The sequence below is a fragment of the Lates calcarifer genome, linkage group LG11 (genome assembly GCF_001640805.2).
Source record: "Lates calcarifer isolate ASB-BC8 linkage group LG11, TLL_Latcal_v3, whole genome shotgun sequence".
NCBI classification, from domain to species: domain Eukaryota; kingdom Metazoa; phylum Chordata; class Actinopteri; family Centropomidae; genus Lates; species Lates calcarifer.
Genome location: NC_066843.1, coordinates 23,102,479 through 23,121,880, shown reverse-complemented (window position 1 = coordinate 23,121,880; position 19,402 = coordinate 23,102,479). Strand labels below are relative to the sequence as shown.

Genomic DNA, 19,402 nt, shown 5'->3' with positions numbered 1-19,402 from the left:
TATTAACGTACCGCATCCATAGTTGTCAACACCGCGGGAATACGTAGAATTTTACCGGAAATATATCAAATTTGCCTTCAAAATTAAATTTAAACTTTAACATTGTCAATTACCAGATATTTCGAGCTACACACAGTATAGTTAAGGTTAAAGGGTTTTATAAAAAAAATCTATTTCATATCGGTGAAACAATAATAATTTAGCATTCAAATTCAATTTATGTGCCGACAGGATTTTATTCTTAAATTACCTCGGAAGTCATGTGCATTCTACTGCTACAATTGACGCTTTTGCACGACAATAAACCAGACGATAACAAAGAGCACACGGTGCAGCACGAGCAGCTGGAAGCTTGTCTTATTGTATTGAAAGGTAGGTGAATCAGTCTGTATTCAATGCAGACATGGCGGCTTTGATAACAGGCGACATCTATTACAGTTACTGCTGAGCATCTTGTTTTTCTCCTCCCACTGATGCTCGTTATTGTAGAGAACAACTTCGTTGGTGCTGGGTTGACAAAGGCGCGTGCTTGCGCGCGCGTTTATGTGTGTGTAGTTTATTTAGATAACAGTATGCTCATGTTAACATTGACAGTATTTATAATAGCTCAGCCAAATTGTGTTGTTTAGTTAGGATTTTTTTCCTGAGCCTAATCCGCCCGCGCGCGTGTGCTTGGGTGGAGTTGATGGGTGGGTTGGAGGGTTAGGTATTCGTTTGTGATGTTTAAATTTATGTGTGTGTGTGTGTGTGTGTGTGTGTGTGTTTATTGTTTTCTGACTCCACTAATCAGGAGTCTTTTGCATCAAATCGGTGTCCTGCATTGTAATCAGAGACTAGGCATGGGATGATGTGAAAATTTAATGTCCCGATTATTCTGGCCAAAATAATGATAAATGATAAATAATAATAAATATAAATATAATATAATACATATACTTTAAACTCTTAAAATAGCTCCCAAACACACTGAAATTACATTACATTTTGGTAAGAAACATTTTTGCATCATCACAGATAAGACACATTTTTTTTAGTGGTTAACATTAAAGGAAAAACTGTAGTGAACAGCTGGCAATTTGCCAGACACCGCAGCTCCACACTAGTTTGAGGCAGCAGAGCTGTTTACTGTTAAGCTACCTAGCTAACGTTACCTGGCTAACATTAGACTTAGACTAGACTTTATTGATCCCTTTGGGATGACTCCCTCAGGGAAACTAAGTTAGCTTAATTCCAAAGCCAACTCTGGCCAACCAAAACAGCATCACAATGTAGCAAACATTTAGATAAACATCAACATTAGTATAACTAAACCAACATTTGCTGTGTTAAGTAACCGACAGTAACATTACTTAATTTCACCGGGAGTTCTTTGTTTTTGGAATCCATAGCATTTCCACACATCAGATTTAACTTTCTTTTGCGTGGATACAGTTGACAAGCTGAGCCTTCAACCATAGTGACAGGCTTAGTATTTTGGAATGCCTGGAGAGACGCAGGCTCCCTCCTGTGCCAGTGCAGTATAAATCAATACAGGACTATATGTTGGCATGCTAGACAGCTTTCTGTAAGTCACTCATGAGGATATTAAAGACTATCGCCATTCATGACTATCCTGATGATGGAAATTCACTCCGATCAATTTATTGTGAGCGTTTTTTTTTTTTGTGATGGCCAATAAAATCACATATTGTCCCATTCCTCTCAGAGACCATTATTTTACCAGAAGAACAATGACTGAACTTGATGATCATTTTAACTTCATACATTGAATATTCTGTTTGTATTTTTTATATACACACACACACACACACATATATATATATATATATATATATATAGAGGAGACAGGTTGACAACTCATTAAGTTAAGCCTATCTGTAGAATCATAGATGGACAGAAGTTGACCCCAAACATCTGAAAGTCAGAGCAAAATATCAGCGTCTTTTAAAAGCACACACTCTGACGGCAGTGGCTCTGCTGCTGATGGCAGGGAAGCTAGTCCTAGTCCTCTCCTGCAAGTGTCCTAATTATCATCCCAGGAGAAACACTGGGGTCATTGAATGGTTTAATGAGTAGAAAAATTCTATCAGTTTAATCCTATGGCCAGTGTTGAGAGGGTTACTTTAAAAAATGTATTTCACTAGAGATTACAAAATACACATGTAATTTGTAATATATTCTGTTTGATTAAACAAAGCGCATACTGAATTTCAAATACTTTGGATTACTTCCTCATTGTCTTACATTATTAACACTAACACTACTACTAACACGGTGATTGAATGTGACATTCACAGAGTACCACAACCAAAAGTAAACCAAACCCAGTCACTCTGATGGTATTCTGTCTGGCAAAAAGGATGCAATATGTTAGAGTGAAAACCAAGCAACAATATGAAAGTAAAACTATGTAAATTTACAGTTCCATAGAACATTTTGTTTTCACTTGTTTTGCAAAGTAATCCTCTTAAAATAAAAATAGCGCCACAATAGCAAATTTTTATCATGTCTGTTTTCCCACAGGATGAAATGGGTGAAAAATATAAATAACAATAATGTAAACCCGCAGTGTTGCACAGAGCAAGGAAGTTAACTTGCATACCAAAAAGTTGCAGTTTTCAAATGGTTGTTGAAAAATTTCACCTAGATTTAGGTCTGTATATATTCCATTACATTGGGACATTTAGGGAAAAGGACAGTATTGCCTCTTCAGAATTGGGCAGCTTAATTCAGAAATAATTTAAAACAAATAGGCTAAGGACATGTAGGGCAACAAAAAAGTTAAAATATGTTGCATTGCATTTTTTTTTTGTTTTTAGGTATGTAACTCAGTTTGTGTATGTGTGTGTGTGTGTGTGTGTGTGTATGTGTTTGTGCGGCATGCACCTGCTTGTGTCTTGACATACTGGCGCAGTGGAGCAGATGGATAACAGTGGGAGACATAGAGAGGTGGGGCAGTGATGGGGGTGCAGTAAAGGGTGAGTGGGGTGTTTAGTGGAGGATGTCAGGAGGAGGAGTGGAAGGAGGGAACATTGGAGGGGAGCTACAAGCAAGAGAACGCATAAAAAGAGAGACGATGGGGCCATGAGAGACAAGGAAAAGAAGAACAAAGATGTGTAACAGCAGTAAGGAGAGCTGAGGAGGAGGAGGAGGAAAACAAGATGATGGGATGAAGCTATTTGACACAGCACTGTGAGATCAGTAATTAGCATGCATAGATTGTGTATATTGTTGCCTTATATAGAATCATATACTCTGAAGTACAAATAGTAGTTCATAGTAATAGTAATAGTAATTCATCTCTGCCAGCTAGAACATAATATAAACACTGACAGCGATTCTGTTGCTTTTATTTGTTTTTTAGTCTTAATGTGAATTTCAGTTATAGTAAATGTCAGTGTGCTGTTCCAAGAGTATCACATATTTAGAAAGGTGTTGTTACTTTGCATTCAAATCTTTTGTCAGGTTACATTTTTGTCCCTTTCATTAACCAAGGAATTGTTAAAATTAATAGACTTCAAATCAGCTTCTCCCACCAAGCTGTGAGCTCAGTACATATAAACCGCACACACACAAAGACTTATGATGAATGGCTTCTAGACATTTTGCACCATACCGTCATTACTTATTGATTGCTGCTAGGACTCCACAGCAAACTATACAGTATATCAAGAACATAAATCAAGAACATAATTCATAGAATTAGGAGGATTAAATTGAATAGAATTATTAAATGTTGCCCTCATGCCCTCCTCCTTGAACATGATGACAATGAAGGATCAAAAGATAGAGTTGTGTCTTTTAATGACACTAAAAACTTCAGTTCAAGTGTCTTGTTAAATTCATAATAATATTGTATTGTAAATTAGAAAAACCAGATGAATTTCTGTAGTTAATAGTAAATGCGCTAAGTACTGTTTGATCACGGTAGATTTATTTAAAATTCAACATAACAAACTTTGATCACAAATTACAAGGGCGCAGTAATCACTACATTTGGGTCAATTACACTATTTGTAATGTAAATGAGCTGTACTATTTTGGAAGTCACCATCAAATGAAAAACATACAAAGACATGCAATATCAATTACTTAATCTTACTTCTTCAAAATCTAACTTAGTACAAACATAAGAGTTTGTAAGCCTAACGCAAACTTTTAACTTTGTAACAGCAGCACATAGATGTACAGGTGTCATATTTTGTTACTGGGTGCACTTCTGGTTTGTCATTCCCTATGTTTCCTATTGAAGACCCTTTTGATGTGAAATTGGGAAATACTTTCACTGGTGACTGTGCTAGAGTTGATCCATGACTTAATTCCAGTTTTGTATTAAAACATGTTACTACCATCACCTATCTAACAACAGCAAAATGAAGTCAAAGGCAAAAAACTGAACCTGTGAATACTCAGGACAGAGAATAATAAATTTCTAAAAAGTTTGTCTGTTCTTTTATCAGATGAAGCTGAACTGGAAGTTACCTTATCACAACCTATTCAAGAACAGTCTCCCTTATCCATAACCAGATGAATGGCGTCTTTAAGTGGTGCTCCATACATGAGGTTTTAATTGTGTGGATACTTACACACGCTTAAGTTAAGACATGGTGAATAACAATGAAGTAATAAATATACCAGTTTGTCAGGATAGATGCATCAATATCTGCTAAGGACTATGAACTTACAGTATTAAGTGTACAAACTGACAAATGTTCTGTACGTAAGAACACATTTATAACTTTTTTTGTGATATGAACAGCATTTCTAGACAGAGATCTATCGTGTATGAGTTCTTAGCAGTATAGTAAAGTGGTAGAAAGACATCAGTGTAAAACGATCACAGTAAAATATTGGAAAGCTCTCCTGTTTGGGGCTTTTAAGTCCTGCAAATGTTTGCATGTTAGGTACATTAACATTGTAAAATGATGTAGTTAAAAATTTGAGTACAGATCTTGCAGTGATGCTCCAACATGGAGCCCGATGCTTCATACAGAACATTTGACTGCAAAAAAACTGAAGATTTCAAGCTATCAAAACACAGGTGTAATGATTACAGCATAGGCATTTTATTCCAGAAAAACACACAGGGCCCTATCTTACACCCAGTGCAAAGTTAAATGGACTCAAGTTGTGTCTCCACACGTTCATCAGCCATTGCTTCAGCCTGTCATCATCACCTAAGTCAGACTGAATGCAGAACAGCAACAGCCGAATGATGTGTGTGTTGCTATAAAAACGCATCACATCTGCAATGTGCATCTGCATTTGTTTTTGTTTTTTTTATGTATTTGAGAACAGACAATGTTCCTTAATTTACATGAGCACTTGGGTCCATCATGTAAATGTACCAGATTTAGCCACACAGGCTAATTTTCATCTACAATCTCTGGCAGATTGATGAATTACAAAAAAAACATTTCTGTAAAACATAAGCACGTAAGTTTAGAAAATGGTAAAGCAATACTATGCAGTAATCACTACATTTGGGTCAATTAAAAAGGACACACCAACAAAAAAAGCTGAATACAGTTACATATAGTAAATGTATTTCCTTATGTTATTCCAACCCAGCTAACATAATTTGATGTCTATCCCACACAGCTACATGAATGAGCTGTATGTAGAGAGTAACATGCAATTTTTCTCACCAGTTAAAGAAATAGCTTTTAGAGTTACCTAAACTTTACCTGAATTATAATGATGTCCTGATGGACAGTTTACACTGCAGCGTATAATGCTAACAAAATATACCTAAACTGGGTCACATGCACCAGAAACACAAAACAAATGCCATTAGTTTAACATTGGTTAATTTGACATTTTTGTATCATTTTGTATCTTTGACTGCTCCAAGGAAAAACATAGTCTCCATGTATGTGCATCTCTGCGATCATCAAACTAATCAATGATCTGAATGACTCACTCTGCAGTGAGAGTATCCTTGCATGATTGCTTGCAACTGACTGAACCGAGCAATGAACATATTGTTTCAGGAAGTAATTCAGTTCAGTTCATTCACCCTAAAGAGTTGTTCTTTTGAATAAATCAATGAACAATGACACTAGTCTCGTTGTCTGTCTACAACTGAATTGGATTTATACCCCAGATTAGAATCTTATAATGTTGCCCATCACATTTGCTTTCAGCTGTGTAAAATATAAATAATGTTGGGTGATAAGAATTTAAATCCCATTCCAAATCCCTCTTTTTCATGTGTAAGGCTTAACAGCTGTAACAGCTTTTCTTTCTGTCATGTTCTCTTGCACTCTTTCCTTCTCTTGTGTGAGGTATTGTGTAATGCCTACTCCAGCATTAACAGAAATGTATGTGTGTCTCTGTGTGTATGAGGGCAAAACTGAAGGAGCGTAGGTTTCCATGGCAGCCATGAGTTGTAGCAGCAGCTTTGTTAGAGCATAAAGACAGTGTGTCTTTGTTCTTCTCTCTCTCTCTCTCTCTCTCTCTCCAAATTGCCATTGTAATGTGTCTGTTGTCACAATGATCTATAGATTAGTTACACCCAAGTTCCCAAACCTCTTCCTCGCTCTCTTGCATTCTCTGTCTTTGCCAATCTCTCTTGCTGTTTTGGTATGGATGCCCAATTCTAAAACAACTGCTAGGGCTCTGCCCCTCTTTTGCTGATGTGTGTTTATGTGTGTGTTTACTGTGCCATGCAATGGGAAAAGGAGGAGTTTGCATACGATTGTTATAAAGTCATAATACAGCTCTTAGCAAGGAAGCAAATGTGTATTTACAAAAATACTGACCTTTCCCTTTAATGTCTTTCCACACTAGAGAATTGTTTTGCAACCACACCTTCAACTTCTTTAGCTGGTTCAATAGTTGCCCTGAAGCAGTGCGAGGGTTGAGGGTATCTAGTTCAGGAAAGGGCCAGTGTTTCTTTTCATCCTCTCTCTCAACAAGAACGTAAATATGCAATATGTGTTGGACTATTCAACCAAATAGGGTGAAAACCTTGTATTTTTAAAATAACACAAAAAACTTAACTTTCCTTGGGACTCATTGTAAAAAATTGACTATTTTCTCCACCCTCCATTTTCTTTACTCTCTCTCTCTCTCTCTCTCTCTCTCTCTCTCTCTCTCTCTCAGATTGACCGAGGCCCTACCATGCCTGTAGCCTCCACCAGGACAGAGCCTGGTGAGACTGACACCTTCCTCCTCATAAGCTTCGATCCTCATATGACTATTCTCTGTTTTCTTTATTCATGTTTCCCCTTAAAAGTGTTCTTCAGTACCATACAAGAATGTCATGTAAAGGTAATCCATGTAATGTAGTCTTTTAACAAAAGGGAGGAATGAAAAATAGCTGAAGGATCTAAAGCCCAGCCTTCTATTATTCATTTGTGCTCTCCAAGCCTAAACTAAGACCACTCTGATTATATCAGTCAGCTTATTTCCCAGACTTTAGAAAGCTCTTTTACTTTTCACACGCTGAGTAGTACTACACAATTGAGTTTACTTATCTGAATTTTAAAATCAGCAGAGTACAGCTTCAAATAGAATGACTCCAGTAACAACATTTCAGCATGCCTCTCTATATTCCAGACTGTACAGGGACATGAAAAGAAATCTTACAGCAGCCCTGCAGTCACAGACAAAGGGCCTCTGTCTCATTTGTCATTTCATTTCTTTGTTTCTTTTATTGCTCTATGTTTCATTTTATTGTCCCCCTGACACTCTTCTGTGCGTGTTTGTGTTTGTGTTACAGTACCCCAGGTGTTGGATGTGATGAGTGACAGCACAACCAGCTCCACCACGGCCAATGACCTGGACCTCATCTACCTCAAAGGAATCATGGAGAGCCCTCTGGTGTGGCACAGGCACATGAACACAAACAGATAAATACATAGAATAATTCAAAAACCACCTTTGTGTATGTGTATGACTGTTCAGTGCAGGCTTGTTTGCCTGTCGGTGATTGTGTGCATATACCTTTAAGTCACATCTCGTTGCAGTTGTGTCTCTGTGCAATTATTTTTTATATAACGTATCTGTGTTAGGAGCAAGAGGAGGGCCTGAAGGAGCCACACCTGTCACCTGTGAGGGAGAACAATGTGGAGCTCCTGCAGGAGATCCTCAGAGATCTGGACCCCTTCACACACCGCTCTGACACTGCAGCTGAGCTTGCCTGCATACTCACGCAGCCACATTTCCAGGTGTGGAACATGCACACATTTGTGTGCAGAACAACACAATGTATTATGTCAGTGACAAATATAGTACCGTGTCAAAAGATCTTTCATTTGTATCATCAAACCATAACTTCATCTTGGTAGCCTAATCTGACAATGAAAATTGTATAGAACCTTTGGATACATTACAGTCAAATTCTTCTCTTTTCACACAGTTCATCAATAAAGAGAAATAGAGAAGTGTGACACACAATATTTTTGGTGTTTTTTTTTTATCAGTCTCTACTGGAGACTCATGATTCAGTGGCATCTCAGGCATGTGATAGCCGACCCCCTAGCCCATGTGATTTTGTGGATCATGAAGCAGAGGACAGCCACACACACAACCTGCACCCACCACCTGATGCAATCCGCATGGTGGGCATACGCAAAGTGGCAGGGGAGCATCTGGTAGGTAATATCAAAGCACAAACACAGTTGACACTGCTGAGTTCAGATCATTAGTTCCTGCTCCAAGTACTCTCAGCTTAATGAGTGATTCAACATCCAAATGTTGATGAAATAAAGATGAAAATATTGAAATTGTGATAAAAGAGACTGAGCCCCACTTGCTCATTCTTGAATGTTGTGCTTTTAGTGAAACAGTACACCACAGTAGGTCATGTGTAGTTTGCCCCTAATTCCTGCAGCTGAGTTTAGTGTCATTAGTAACAGAAACTGTAGATTTCATACAATTATTCATTAAATGTGTTTCAGGGGGTGACATTCAAAGTGGAAGGTGGTGAGCTAGTGATAGCCCGCATCCTCCATGGTGGTATGGTAGACCAGCAAGGACTGCTTCATGTCGGAGATATCATCAAAGAGGTATGGTAGGCCATTCATTAAGTATGGTTTTAACTGACCCCTCACATTCTTCTGGTTTATGGTAAGATCAGGAGCACCTTGAAATTCCAGTCTGTGAGTTAGATGAGAAGATATTAGTCTCTATGATAAATAAGAAGCAACAGCCAGCAGACTGTTGGCTAAGCTTAACAAAAAGATTGGAAATTGGGGGAAACAGCTAGCCTGGCTTGAGGTAATAAAATCCATTTACCAGCACCTCTAGTGCTCACTAATATGTATTGTCTTGTTTTGTATTTTCCATACTAAAAAATTGTCATCACAGCAAAATTGCCAGACAACAAGTATTTCTGACAGAATCTTATCTCAGCTGGAAGGACAGAGTTCTTCCACTTGAGATGTAATCAAGCATACAGAGTAATACATATTTTATTGTAAAATGTTGCTATCTGTGACTGATACTCATACACACATCCTCACCTCCCACACAGAAACAATTTAAATTTCGAGGTTAGACACAATGAGAGCAGTTCCTCTTCTCTACATTTGTCATCCAGTTCAGAAGTTCATATATGAAGTATGTCTTTTAAAAAACGAGACTAATGCTGTAATACAATTTTATTGAACATAAACATTTTTCAATGTCTTTCTCCTTCAACATACAAGGCAGTGCAGTAGGTCTTCGCACAGTTGTCTCAGAACCTCTGTCGTTCTTTTCTTAACGTCTGACACAGACTCAAAATGTGTTCCTTTGAGCACAGATTTGATCTTAGGTAAAAGGACAAAGTGACACGGTGCTAGATCAGGTGAATCAGGTGATCAAGCACTGTGATTTGTTTTTGGGCCAGAAACTCCTTTTCCTTTTGATCAGGAGTCAGAAGTTTTGGTACAACTTTAGCACACACTTATGTCATGTTCTAATGTCTTTATCAATTGAGACAATTTCTGCTATCATTCTTAATGCTGAGTCGTCAGTCATGTTGAACAATTTGTTCAATTTGTTGAATGTTTTCAGAAGGTTTTGATGTGCATGAGTGCCCAGAACATTCATAGTCTTGGACATCCTCTCTGCCATTCAAACAGAACAGCCCGTGACATGTAGTGTTCCCCACACACAGTACGAAAAGATTCAGCTGCTGTTTTGTTCAATTTCACCAAAAACTTCAAGTTAATGCGTCGCTCAACTTTTAAGCTAATCATTTTCTGACGCCTTAGCAAAACCATGTGCACCTCAATCAGTAGCTAGCAGTGAATCAAAGACTATATATAATACCCAACCTTTAATATATAACATTCGATGTGACTGTAAACCACATAGTTTTATCCTCATAAAAGCAGTCTCATTATTTAATAGCCATACCTCGTAGAGTTTATCAGAGTGTGCATCTGCAGTTACTCCCTGACTCCCTACTCTCTGAGAGTACAGTAAAAGGTCGATAATACAATGATAAAATTTGTCACAACACAGACATCTAACTTTTGGCAAAAATTGAAAGAGTGATTTTTTCAAAACCTCAGACTAGCTCTTTAAGGTCATTCACTGCGAGCAATGATCTATCCCACACTCTGAAGATGCTCCAATAATCCTTTCCATCATTAACAGTTGCATGCACTCGCACTGTTCAGTAAGAACTCTTTTCAGTCAACCTAATCTGGACTAGTCTGGCCTACTTAACAAGGGACTAGTCCTTGAAGTTCCACTCATGTGAAAAGTGCCCTTAACAGTGGAATACCTCAAGGCTCAGTCCCTGATCCTCTAATTTTATTTCTTCTTCTTTGTTTATTCTAATATTTGTGAACTCCCAGGTAACCTGTCATTTTCAATTAAAGTCGCTTCAAATGTTGCATTTACGTGTCAGTCCAGAAACTGTTGTCCACTCTGCTGGCAGGTGAATGGACGAGAGGTGGGCCGGGACCCTAGGGTGCTGCAGGAGGAGCTTCAGGCAGCCAGTGGAAGTGTGGTTCTGAAGATATTGCCCAGCTACCATGAAGCCATACCGCCAAGACAGGTGACACATAGAAACACCACACACAGTAGATTCACATGATAAGTCCTGCTAATTGTTAGATTTTTTTTGCTTGTATTGTATTTTGTTTGTACACACACAGACACACACACACACACACACACACATTTGTAAAAAGCATACAATGTCAGATGCATCATTGTGGGCACAAGAGGGCATACAGAGCTAAAGATCCCAACTGTGTTTCTCCAGGTGTTCTATAAGTGTCATTATGACTACGAACCGGCCAGTGACAACCTAATTCCCTGTAAAGAGGCAGGCTTAAGGTTTGAGACAGGGGACATCCTGCAGATAGTCAACCAGGACGATGTCAATTGGTGGCAGGTAGAGTACTACATATATCTTCCTTTTGTGTTGCTTGACTGATTACACAGAAGGCAGAAACCTGCTCACCTGTTTTTCAGTTTCTGTAAGCTTAAAATCCTATGAAAGCATAGTGCATGTTTGCTAGCTTCTGTCACAAATCTATACATTCTCTTTGTGTGCATGTTTTGTACAGGCCCGTCACGTGGAGGGTGGGAGTACGGGACTAATCCCCAGTCAGATGCTGGAGGAGAAAAGGAAAGCTTTTGTTAAGAGAGATGTGGAACTAGCGCCAACAGGTAACAGGAAATCCTGAATAATTAAAACTAAGAAAAGATATGCATAATCAACAGTTCCTGTCGGTCTTTTTGCTGTTAATACTGCCATCTGCTGGTGAAAGACAGGGTCTGCAAATAAATGTTATGTAAATTTTTAGTTGTTACCCCAAATACAAATAATCAGAGGAACTTAATAATCCCAAGAGTTATAGACATGTATGTAACTCTTGGAATTTCCAAATCACCCATATAATGCTGTTATGAAGTGAGTGTAGCTCGTGTACTGTAAAATAAGCAGTCTGAGGTCTGAAGAAACTGAAGATTAGACTTGAAATGTGCAATATCAAGATGACAGTGGGTTGTGGATGAAAGCAAAGCCCAGAGATGTGAGTCATTTTATTTTTTATTACCACCACCTTTAAATGAATCTTTATTTCAGTCTCATGGGGAAATGAATCAGGCAAAACAATCAACTTAGGGAATTAATGTGATTTTACATGATACCTTAAATGTAATTCAAATGCAAATAAAATTTAAATACATTCATAATACATCATCTGGGAGACACAGTGGGGCAGTGTCTACAGTACCTCACAGTAAGAAGGTTCCGGGTTTGAACCCCAGGGCTCTTCTGTGTGGAGTTTGCATGTTCTCCCTGAGCCTGCGTGGGTTTACTCTGGGCATTTGGGCTTCCTCCCACAGTCAGTCAAGACATGCAGGTTAATTGGTGACTCTAAATTACCTGTAGGTGTGAATGTGAGTGTGAGTGGTTGTTTGTCTCTATATGACAGAGTGGCAATCTGTCCAGGGTGTACCCCTGAACTCCAGGACAAGGGACCTTATTGTTTAACTCAACTCCTCAATTACTCAGACCTCACTTGCAGCATTTGTGGGGATGAGAATGGACAACCATGTCCCGTTGCTTTCAGAGCGACTTGCAAACATGTGGTGTAGGGCAGTGGTTTAGAGACGAGGTCAAAAGGTGAGTTCTGGTGGTAGAGGTCTTGTCCAGGATTTGGTGAGCCAAGGCCACAACAGTCAGAGACACGTATGTCAAGCAGATTATAGATAATTGGTTAGGAAAGGCTCTGCTCTGAATATTTGAGTGGCAGTGAGGAAGACTAATGCCCCACAAAGTAACATACATTAACAACAGGTAAAAGTAAAATTGACCGCCAGTAATTGTAAAGTATGAGTGAAACAGCTGATGGCAACCAGCCAATGCCAATATGACTTGAGTGCTCTGCAACAACTAATGTAAAGATGATTTTATGTGACAGGAAACCTTTGTACTGGTGTTGGAGGAAAGAAGAAGAAGAAAATGATGTATGTGACCACCAGAAATGCAGGTAACTTTTTGAAGAACCGTGTACTGAAGTTATATTTTGGTTCTTAGTAGTACCATGAAAGAGGAACATGTTGCTCTTTTGCCTTGCTTTCCAACTCCTTTTTTTTTTTCCTTTTTTCTTCCTCTCTCAGAATTTGACAGACATGAGATATTGTTATATGAAGAGGTGGCCAAAGTCCCACCTTTCAAGAGGAAAACTCTGATTTTAATCGGTGCCCAGGGTGTGGGGAGACGGAGACTGAAGAACAAACTTCTACTGAAGGATCCACAGCTCTTTGGCACCACAATTCCATGTATGATTCCTGATATTAAAGTAGTCTATTGCTGGAATTTATTCATTATTACTTGCCTTTTGTTGGGTTCTTTTTATTTGGTTGGGGTTTTTCCACATTACTGAGATTATATTAATCAAACAGCATGAACAAAACTACTATATTATTTTCTTGTATTTACTAGAAAATATAAAATGTATCGTGACTTCTTACCAGAGGGAATTTCCCAGATATCTCCTTAGGGACTTTGATAAACTAGCCAGGCATGGCTACTCCAAATCACTTGATTCACATGCATTCTTTACTTTTGTTGCAGTGTTGCAAGCAAAGCAGGATGTATTTTGGAACAATAATGTAGTGCTAATACAATATTAGTTAAAGGCTAGATGGACAATTATGAAGTATGGATAGGAAGTCATTCTGTGTTTGCAGCTAAATGTTGCTCATCTAAAACTTGGTTTAGCATTTTATTGGAAATTCCAGTGTCCAAAGATATCATCAGGTTAAATTTTGGGGCAATGTATATAAAATGATTAGATAAGCATATGGTCTAGAATTTGATTGTTTTCTGAAAAAGCTGAAAAGCTGAAACAAGCTAGTACATAATAGAATATACACTAATCAGACATAACATTAAAACCACTGACAGATTAAGTGAATAACACTGATCTTACAATGCAATGTTCTGCTGGGAAACCTTGGGTCCTGACATTCATGTTACTTGACATACATCACCCACTTAAACATTGTTGCAGGCCAAGGTTTTGACCTGTCCTGCAAACTCGATGTCCTGGTGCCAGACACAACAGGAAACCCTCAGATGACCCATGTCCATGGGGCTTGCACAATATTTGGTGGGTCCCACAGATGTTCAGTCAGATTTGAGTTTGGGGGTCAGGTCAGTGTCTGGGGCTCTTTGTTGTGCTCCTCGAGGCATTTCTGAGCAGATTTGGTGGTGTGGTGGGAGCAGGGTCCTGTTGGGGGAGGCCCCTGCCATTGAGGAGTGCCATTGCCATGGAAGTGTGTGCTTGGTCTGCAACAGTGTATAAGTAGGTGGTATGTGTCAAGTAACATCTAGATGAACAGAACAACTCTAAATCTCTTTAGGAGGAAACAAAAGGGAAAAGGAAATGCATGTGTAAATATACATTACTGTCTACCCAGATACCTCCAGAAAACCCAAAAAGGGGGAACGGGAAAGTCGGATGTACGCCTTCACCAGCCGCAGCAAAATGGAGACTGATATCAAGAATGGACGCTATCTTGAACACGGAGAGTACGATGGAAACCTCTACGGAATTAAGATTGACTCCATACATGAGGTGGTCGAGGCAGGACGCATATGCATACTGGATGCCAACCCTCAGGTCTGCACACACAAGCACAAAACACATTAAATTATGGAATGGAATCAAGACAAAGTCCTCATAGTAACTAAGTAACTAGAATATAGCTATCGTACAATACAATTTTGTATCAAACATACTAAGATGGGGGTGGATATGTTTGTTTGTAGCTAAATGTACATTTGATAAAAATTGTTGCCCATCCGTCCATTCATGCGTCTGTCATCCCATTCATGTGTCTGAATGGGATGACAGAATCATTCACTAGGACTCCAGACAAACTAGAATTTGGTGCTCAACATCAGTAGAGGTAAATTGTGATCATGAAGGGATCCATAAGCACAACAACCATACTCAGGTTGTGGTATTTAAACAATGATTGATTGGGTCCTTGGATTTGTGCTCAAACTCTGGAGTAGTATGGATGCCAGGCATAAACATAGCAACAGTAATAAAACATTAGTGTAGATGTAGCCAAAGATCCGTACAGAGTTTTAACAGCTTAGTGTGTTCCTGTTGCATTCTAGTCTCTCAAAGTGCTGAGGACCTCTGAGTTCTTGCCCTATGTGGTGTTCCTCCAGTCTCCGGACTTCGAGGTGCTCAAGGCAATGAACCACTCTGCTGTAGATGCAGGGGTGGTTACGAAGACACTGACAGTGAGTTACACTAAATGTACGCTCATACACATGAAGAGAAAACATTTTCATCCCAGTCCTATAGGAATATACACAACCAAGTTATTTTTTCTCTTCTCAGGATGAAGAACTGCAGAGGACATACAATGAAAGTGCTAAAATCCAGGCAGCCTACGGTCACTACTTTGATCTCAGCATCATTAGTGACAACCTGGATGAGACCTACCGCACTGTCAAGGCCGCCCTGGAGACGGTTTCTAAAAATCCACAATGGGTCCCTGTCACCTGGGTGTTCTAGAAAGAGGCTGGGGAGGACAGAGGAAGGAAGGAATGTGAGGAACAAGAAAAAAAACAAAAGCACTGAAAATATACCACTGTGTAAATAGTGGATGTTGTGATGTAGATTTTCAAACATTACTAAAGTAACCGCTTTCCATGATAAAGCACACTCTTCAAAGTGTGCAAATAAACATCCATTATTATATAGGATTATATTTTTCAGGACAGGAAGAAAGGACAAGGAAAAAAACGAGGGATGGAACAAATAAATGAGGTCCTGAATGTCAGAAATTCACAAATTTTAATTGGACTGTGTGTGTGCATGGAAGTGTGGCCATCTTTGTGCATGGACTTTAGCGCAAACAATTTTTTATGTTTTTTAATTATTTGTGCCATTTCTGATGATCATCAGCAGACTGTTATTGTTTACATTTCATGAAAATGAACACTACTGATGGTTAATTTATAAGCTATGAGTGGTGGTAAAACTTTATCTGACAAAACAAATTAGAAAGGAGATGAAATTATAAAAATGATGAAAATATCCAGCTTTAAAAGTAACAAGAGACATTTGTCATAAAATATCTTATTTGTTTGAGAGTCCAAAAACCCAAAGGTATTCAGTTTGCAATAATATGAAACTAAATAGGCAAATAATTTCTATTATTATCAATAACATACTTTTTGTGATTGGTAAGCAGCACTAGCTTCAGGACAGAAGTAATATACTGTAAATCCAAAACATACACTTCTATAATCTTTTTATTCGATAGCGCTATACTTAAGTGAGATTAAGTTAAATTACATGACATTGAGTGCCAATAACATTAAGCAAGGCTTGCAATCCTGTTCTCAGTCAGTGTTGTTTAGTTGCATTTCTTGTCATGTTTTCCATTTAATATAGTTTCTCACACACACTCACACACACACAGGCATACAGAGATGGTGAAAAATCAAAAATCCCTAAAATATACACATTAATGTCAAGGGTGTACCCCGCCTCTCACCCAATGTGATTGATTGATTCAATGATTTAGTGTGTTCACTTAACTGATGTATATATTGAAGCTTGTTGGAACAATGATGCAATTGCTTAGCTTAGAAAAAAAAACAGTCCAGTGTGTTCCTCAGCTGTTGAAACAGTGAGTACAGGAAGGAAAGAAGAAAAGTCATATTACTGTTTTCATTTTCCCCAGCCATTGCTCTTTCCTTGTGATGTGCTTGTTAACTTTACTGCTTTAGCACATTATTCTAAAGGGTCACACAGACTGCCTGCATCGTGTGGCAGAACGTCTTGATTTTCATTTAACAAGCAAGGAGCTGCGTCTAAAACCTTGTGACCGCAGCACATCATCTAGAGTTTATTGCCTATTTTTCAAAAGTTGTTCCTAATAAAAATAGACAGGGAAAAGATATTGATAGTCATACTGACGTCACACTAGCAACATTACATTAAACTGACACCTTTCACTGTCACTGAAGATGAGAGGCTCTCTCTCTCTCTCTCTCTCTCTCTCTCTCTCTCTCTCTCTCTCTCTCTCTCTCTCTCTCTCTCTCTCTCTCTCTCTCTCTCCCTCCCTCTCTCTCTCACTCACTCTTGCTCTCTCTGTTGCTCTGAACAGGGGTAAATAGAATTTATAATTAAATGAAATCAGTCTATGATTGATGGTCATTATCAAAGGCACCCATGATTAGTTGATTCACTCATGGGGTAAATATGCACACAATTTTTTGCTCTCTACTTATCATTGACCTGCAAATTTATACTGTTGACTAATACCAGCCTGTCTTAACATTGACATGGGATACATTGCCTCATTATGGACTGAGCTAATGAGTTTGTGGTTTGACTGTTTTTTTGTTTTGTTTTTTTAGATCAGAGAGTTTAATTTTCTAGTGATGTACAGTGGTAAAGAAAATGGCAGTAAACAGAGAATAAGAAAGAATTTCTGTTGTGACAGTTGGCTGGTACATTAGTGGTTAACTTGTTAGTTATAACAGTTCACTATCTCTGTGAGTATAATCATTACATCACCAAGCTTCAAAAACCAAATATTTTTGATGTGCAGATTATTTTTGCTGTACCACTTTGACTAGGCACATACTTTACTTTGTCAACCACATAATGGAACATATATTAGAAAGCCTCTCACCAGATTAAAAGTTTTCTCCTAAGTAATAGACTTCATAGGGAATTTGCTTTTCACCAGTATCCCTATTATTTCATTGGTGTTGGAGCAGTCAGTCAATCACAGCCTCAATCAAACTGTCAGTCTCATGAAGCAATCACTATCGATATCAAATCAGTCAGATATATTAGTTGAAAAAAGATCTGTTCCCAGTCAGACATTGATAAGATCTGATGGCCCCCAGTATGGCTTAGAGAAGGAACTGTACATAGTTTGAGATCCCTCTAAATACTTTTTACTTGCTAGTATATATAATTTAAAATAAAATCTCTCTGTTGTATTCATGAACTCAGTTGTACACAGTTTGTAGATAGCGTCTAGATACACAGTGATAAAATAGATACTCATATAGTATGTATGAAATTCTTGCCTAGTATTTACAGTATTTGAGACTTAAGTGATAACTTTTAGAAAGTCCGAAAAGATATATACAGGGGCCTTTGAGTAAACACAACTGAGACAGTTCAAAATAAATAATAATGAAGACATTTTTAATTTCAACTGATGTGATTTCTAATGTTGTGTAATGCACTCTCAGGCCACAGCACATTTAACATAGTGCCAACCAGAAAAATGTCCTTGTTTGTACTCTACTACTAATCTACTAATCTTTTATTGTGGCAGCTACTGAATACATATGATGTACAATGAATTGTTAACAATATTGATAGAAAATGTTTGTTTAATGTTAAGTGTCTATCAAATACAAGTAGTGACAATTGACTGACACTCAGGCCCGTTGTTTTCAGTCATATTAGACGAGACACTTTTAGTCACTCGGTTTATGCTCTAGTTTTTAAAAGTGGCTTCATCAGATTTTTGTCTGGTTGCTACATTTGGAGCTCTGGAATGTTTGGTGTTGAAATACACCACATTGTTCCCTCAAGGACATTCTAGAACCTCATTTGTCCCTTTTTTATGAAATCTCATGAATGTAATAAAATAATAATTTTAAAAAATTGTTACTGCATCTTCACTTAATGATATACATTTATTTCCAACCATATACCATCAAGTAATTTGGTTTGGTTTTTATTTAGTTCCTAGGGAGCAGCATGAAGTATAGATTTAACTGTATATATGTTTTCTCTCTATGTACTAAATATGAACTGTATAAGGGTTTTCTTTCAAAATCCTACATAACAAGTTCATACAGTTCGGGTTAATATCAAGTTACTCTAATTGTGGAATTCCAGCCCTGTGATGGACTGATGATCTGTCCAGGGTGTACCCCTCCTCTCAACCAATGTCAGCTGGGATTGGCTTCAGCCCCCCACCCACCCCCACAACCCTTAAGGATAAGCAATTTTGATAATGGATGGATGGACAGTTATTTAGTATTATACTTTTGGGTAACTTAAGAAAAGAACTATTTTAACTTTTAGTAGTAGTAGTATGGGTCAAACATTGAAACCTCTGAATCCTATATTTCCCATAATACAACTCAATAGCATCTCTCCATTAAACATGCTTCCCTAGTGAATGCCCATGTTTTTCAAACTCCACTTATCCCGTTTGTAATACTATCATAAATTTTGATGCCCAACCCAAACTAATGACATCAGCTGGGATATTTTTACATATTTTTACATATTAATTTTGGAATGAAACACAGTAATCAATAATAAAAAAAATGTTGCTGTATGACTTTTTTCAGATTGTTATCATGTGCACACTGGTTTTAACATTATATTGTTGATGCTTTTGTCTATACTGAATAAATTGATTTGATTGG

General features: G+C 38.0%; 1 protein-coding gene across 2 annotated transcripts; it reads left to right on the top strand.

Moving 5' to 3' along the window:
- Positions 1 to 282: 282 nt before the first annotated feature.
- mpp2a (MAGUK p55 scaffold protein 2a) lies at positions 283 to 19,402 on the top strand. Of its 2 annotated transcripts, none has more exons than XM_018698390.2 (14): positions 283 to 372; positions 7,108 to 7,156; positions 7,727 to 7,827; positions 8,019 to 8,174; positions 8,430 to 8,600; positions 8,907 to 9,014; positions 10,880 to 10,999; positions 11,210 to 11,341; positions 11,517 to 11,619; positions 12,879 to 12,947; positions 13,078 to 13,239; positions 14,383 to 14,585; positions 15,092 to 15,220; positions 15,321 to 19,402. In XM_018698390.2, exons 2-14 carry the CDS (start codon positions 7,126 to 7,128, stop codon positions 15,495 to 15,497), a joined length of 1,662 nt encoding a protein of 553 aa, XP_018553906.1. In that variant the 5' UTR covers positions 283 to 372; positions 7,108 to 7,125; the 3' UTR covers positions 15,498 to 19,402. The 2 variants fall into 2 exon arrangements, with proteins under 2 accessions (XP_018553906.1, XP_018553907.1); XM_018698391.2 differs by lacking the exon at positions 283 to 372 and adding an exon at positions 2,864 to 3,192.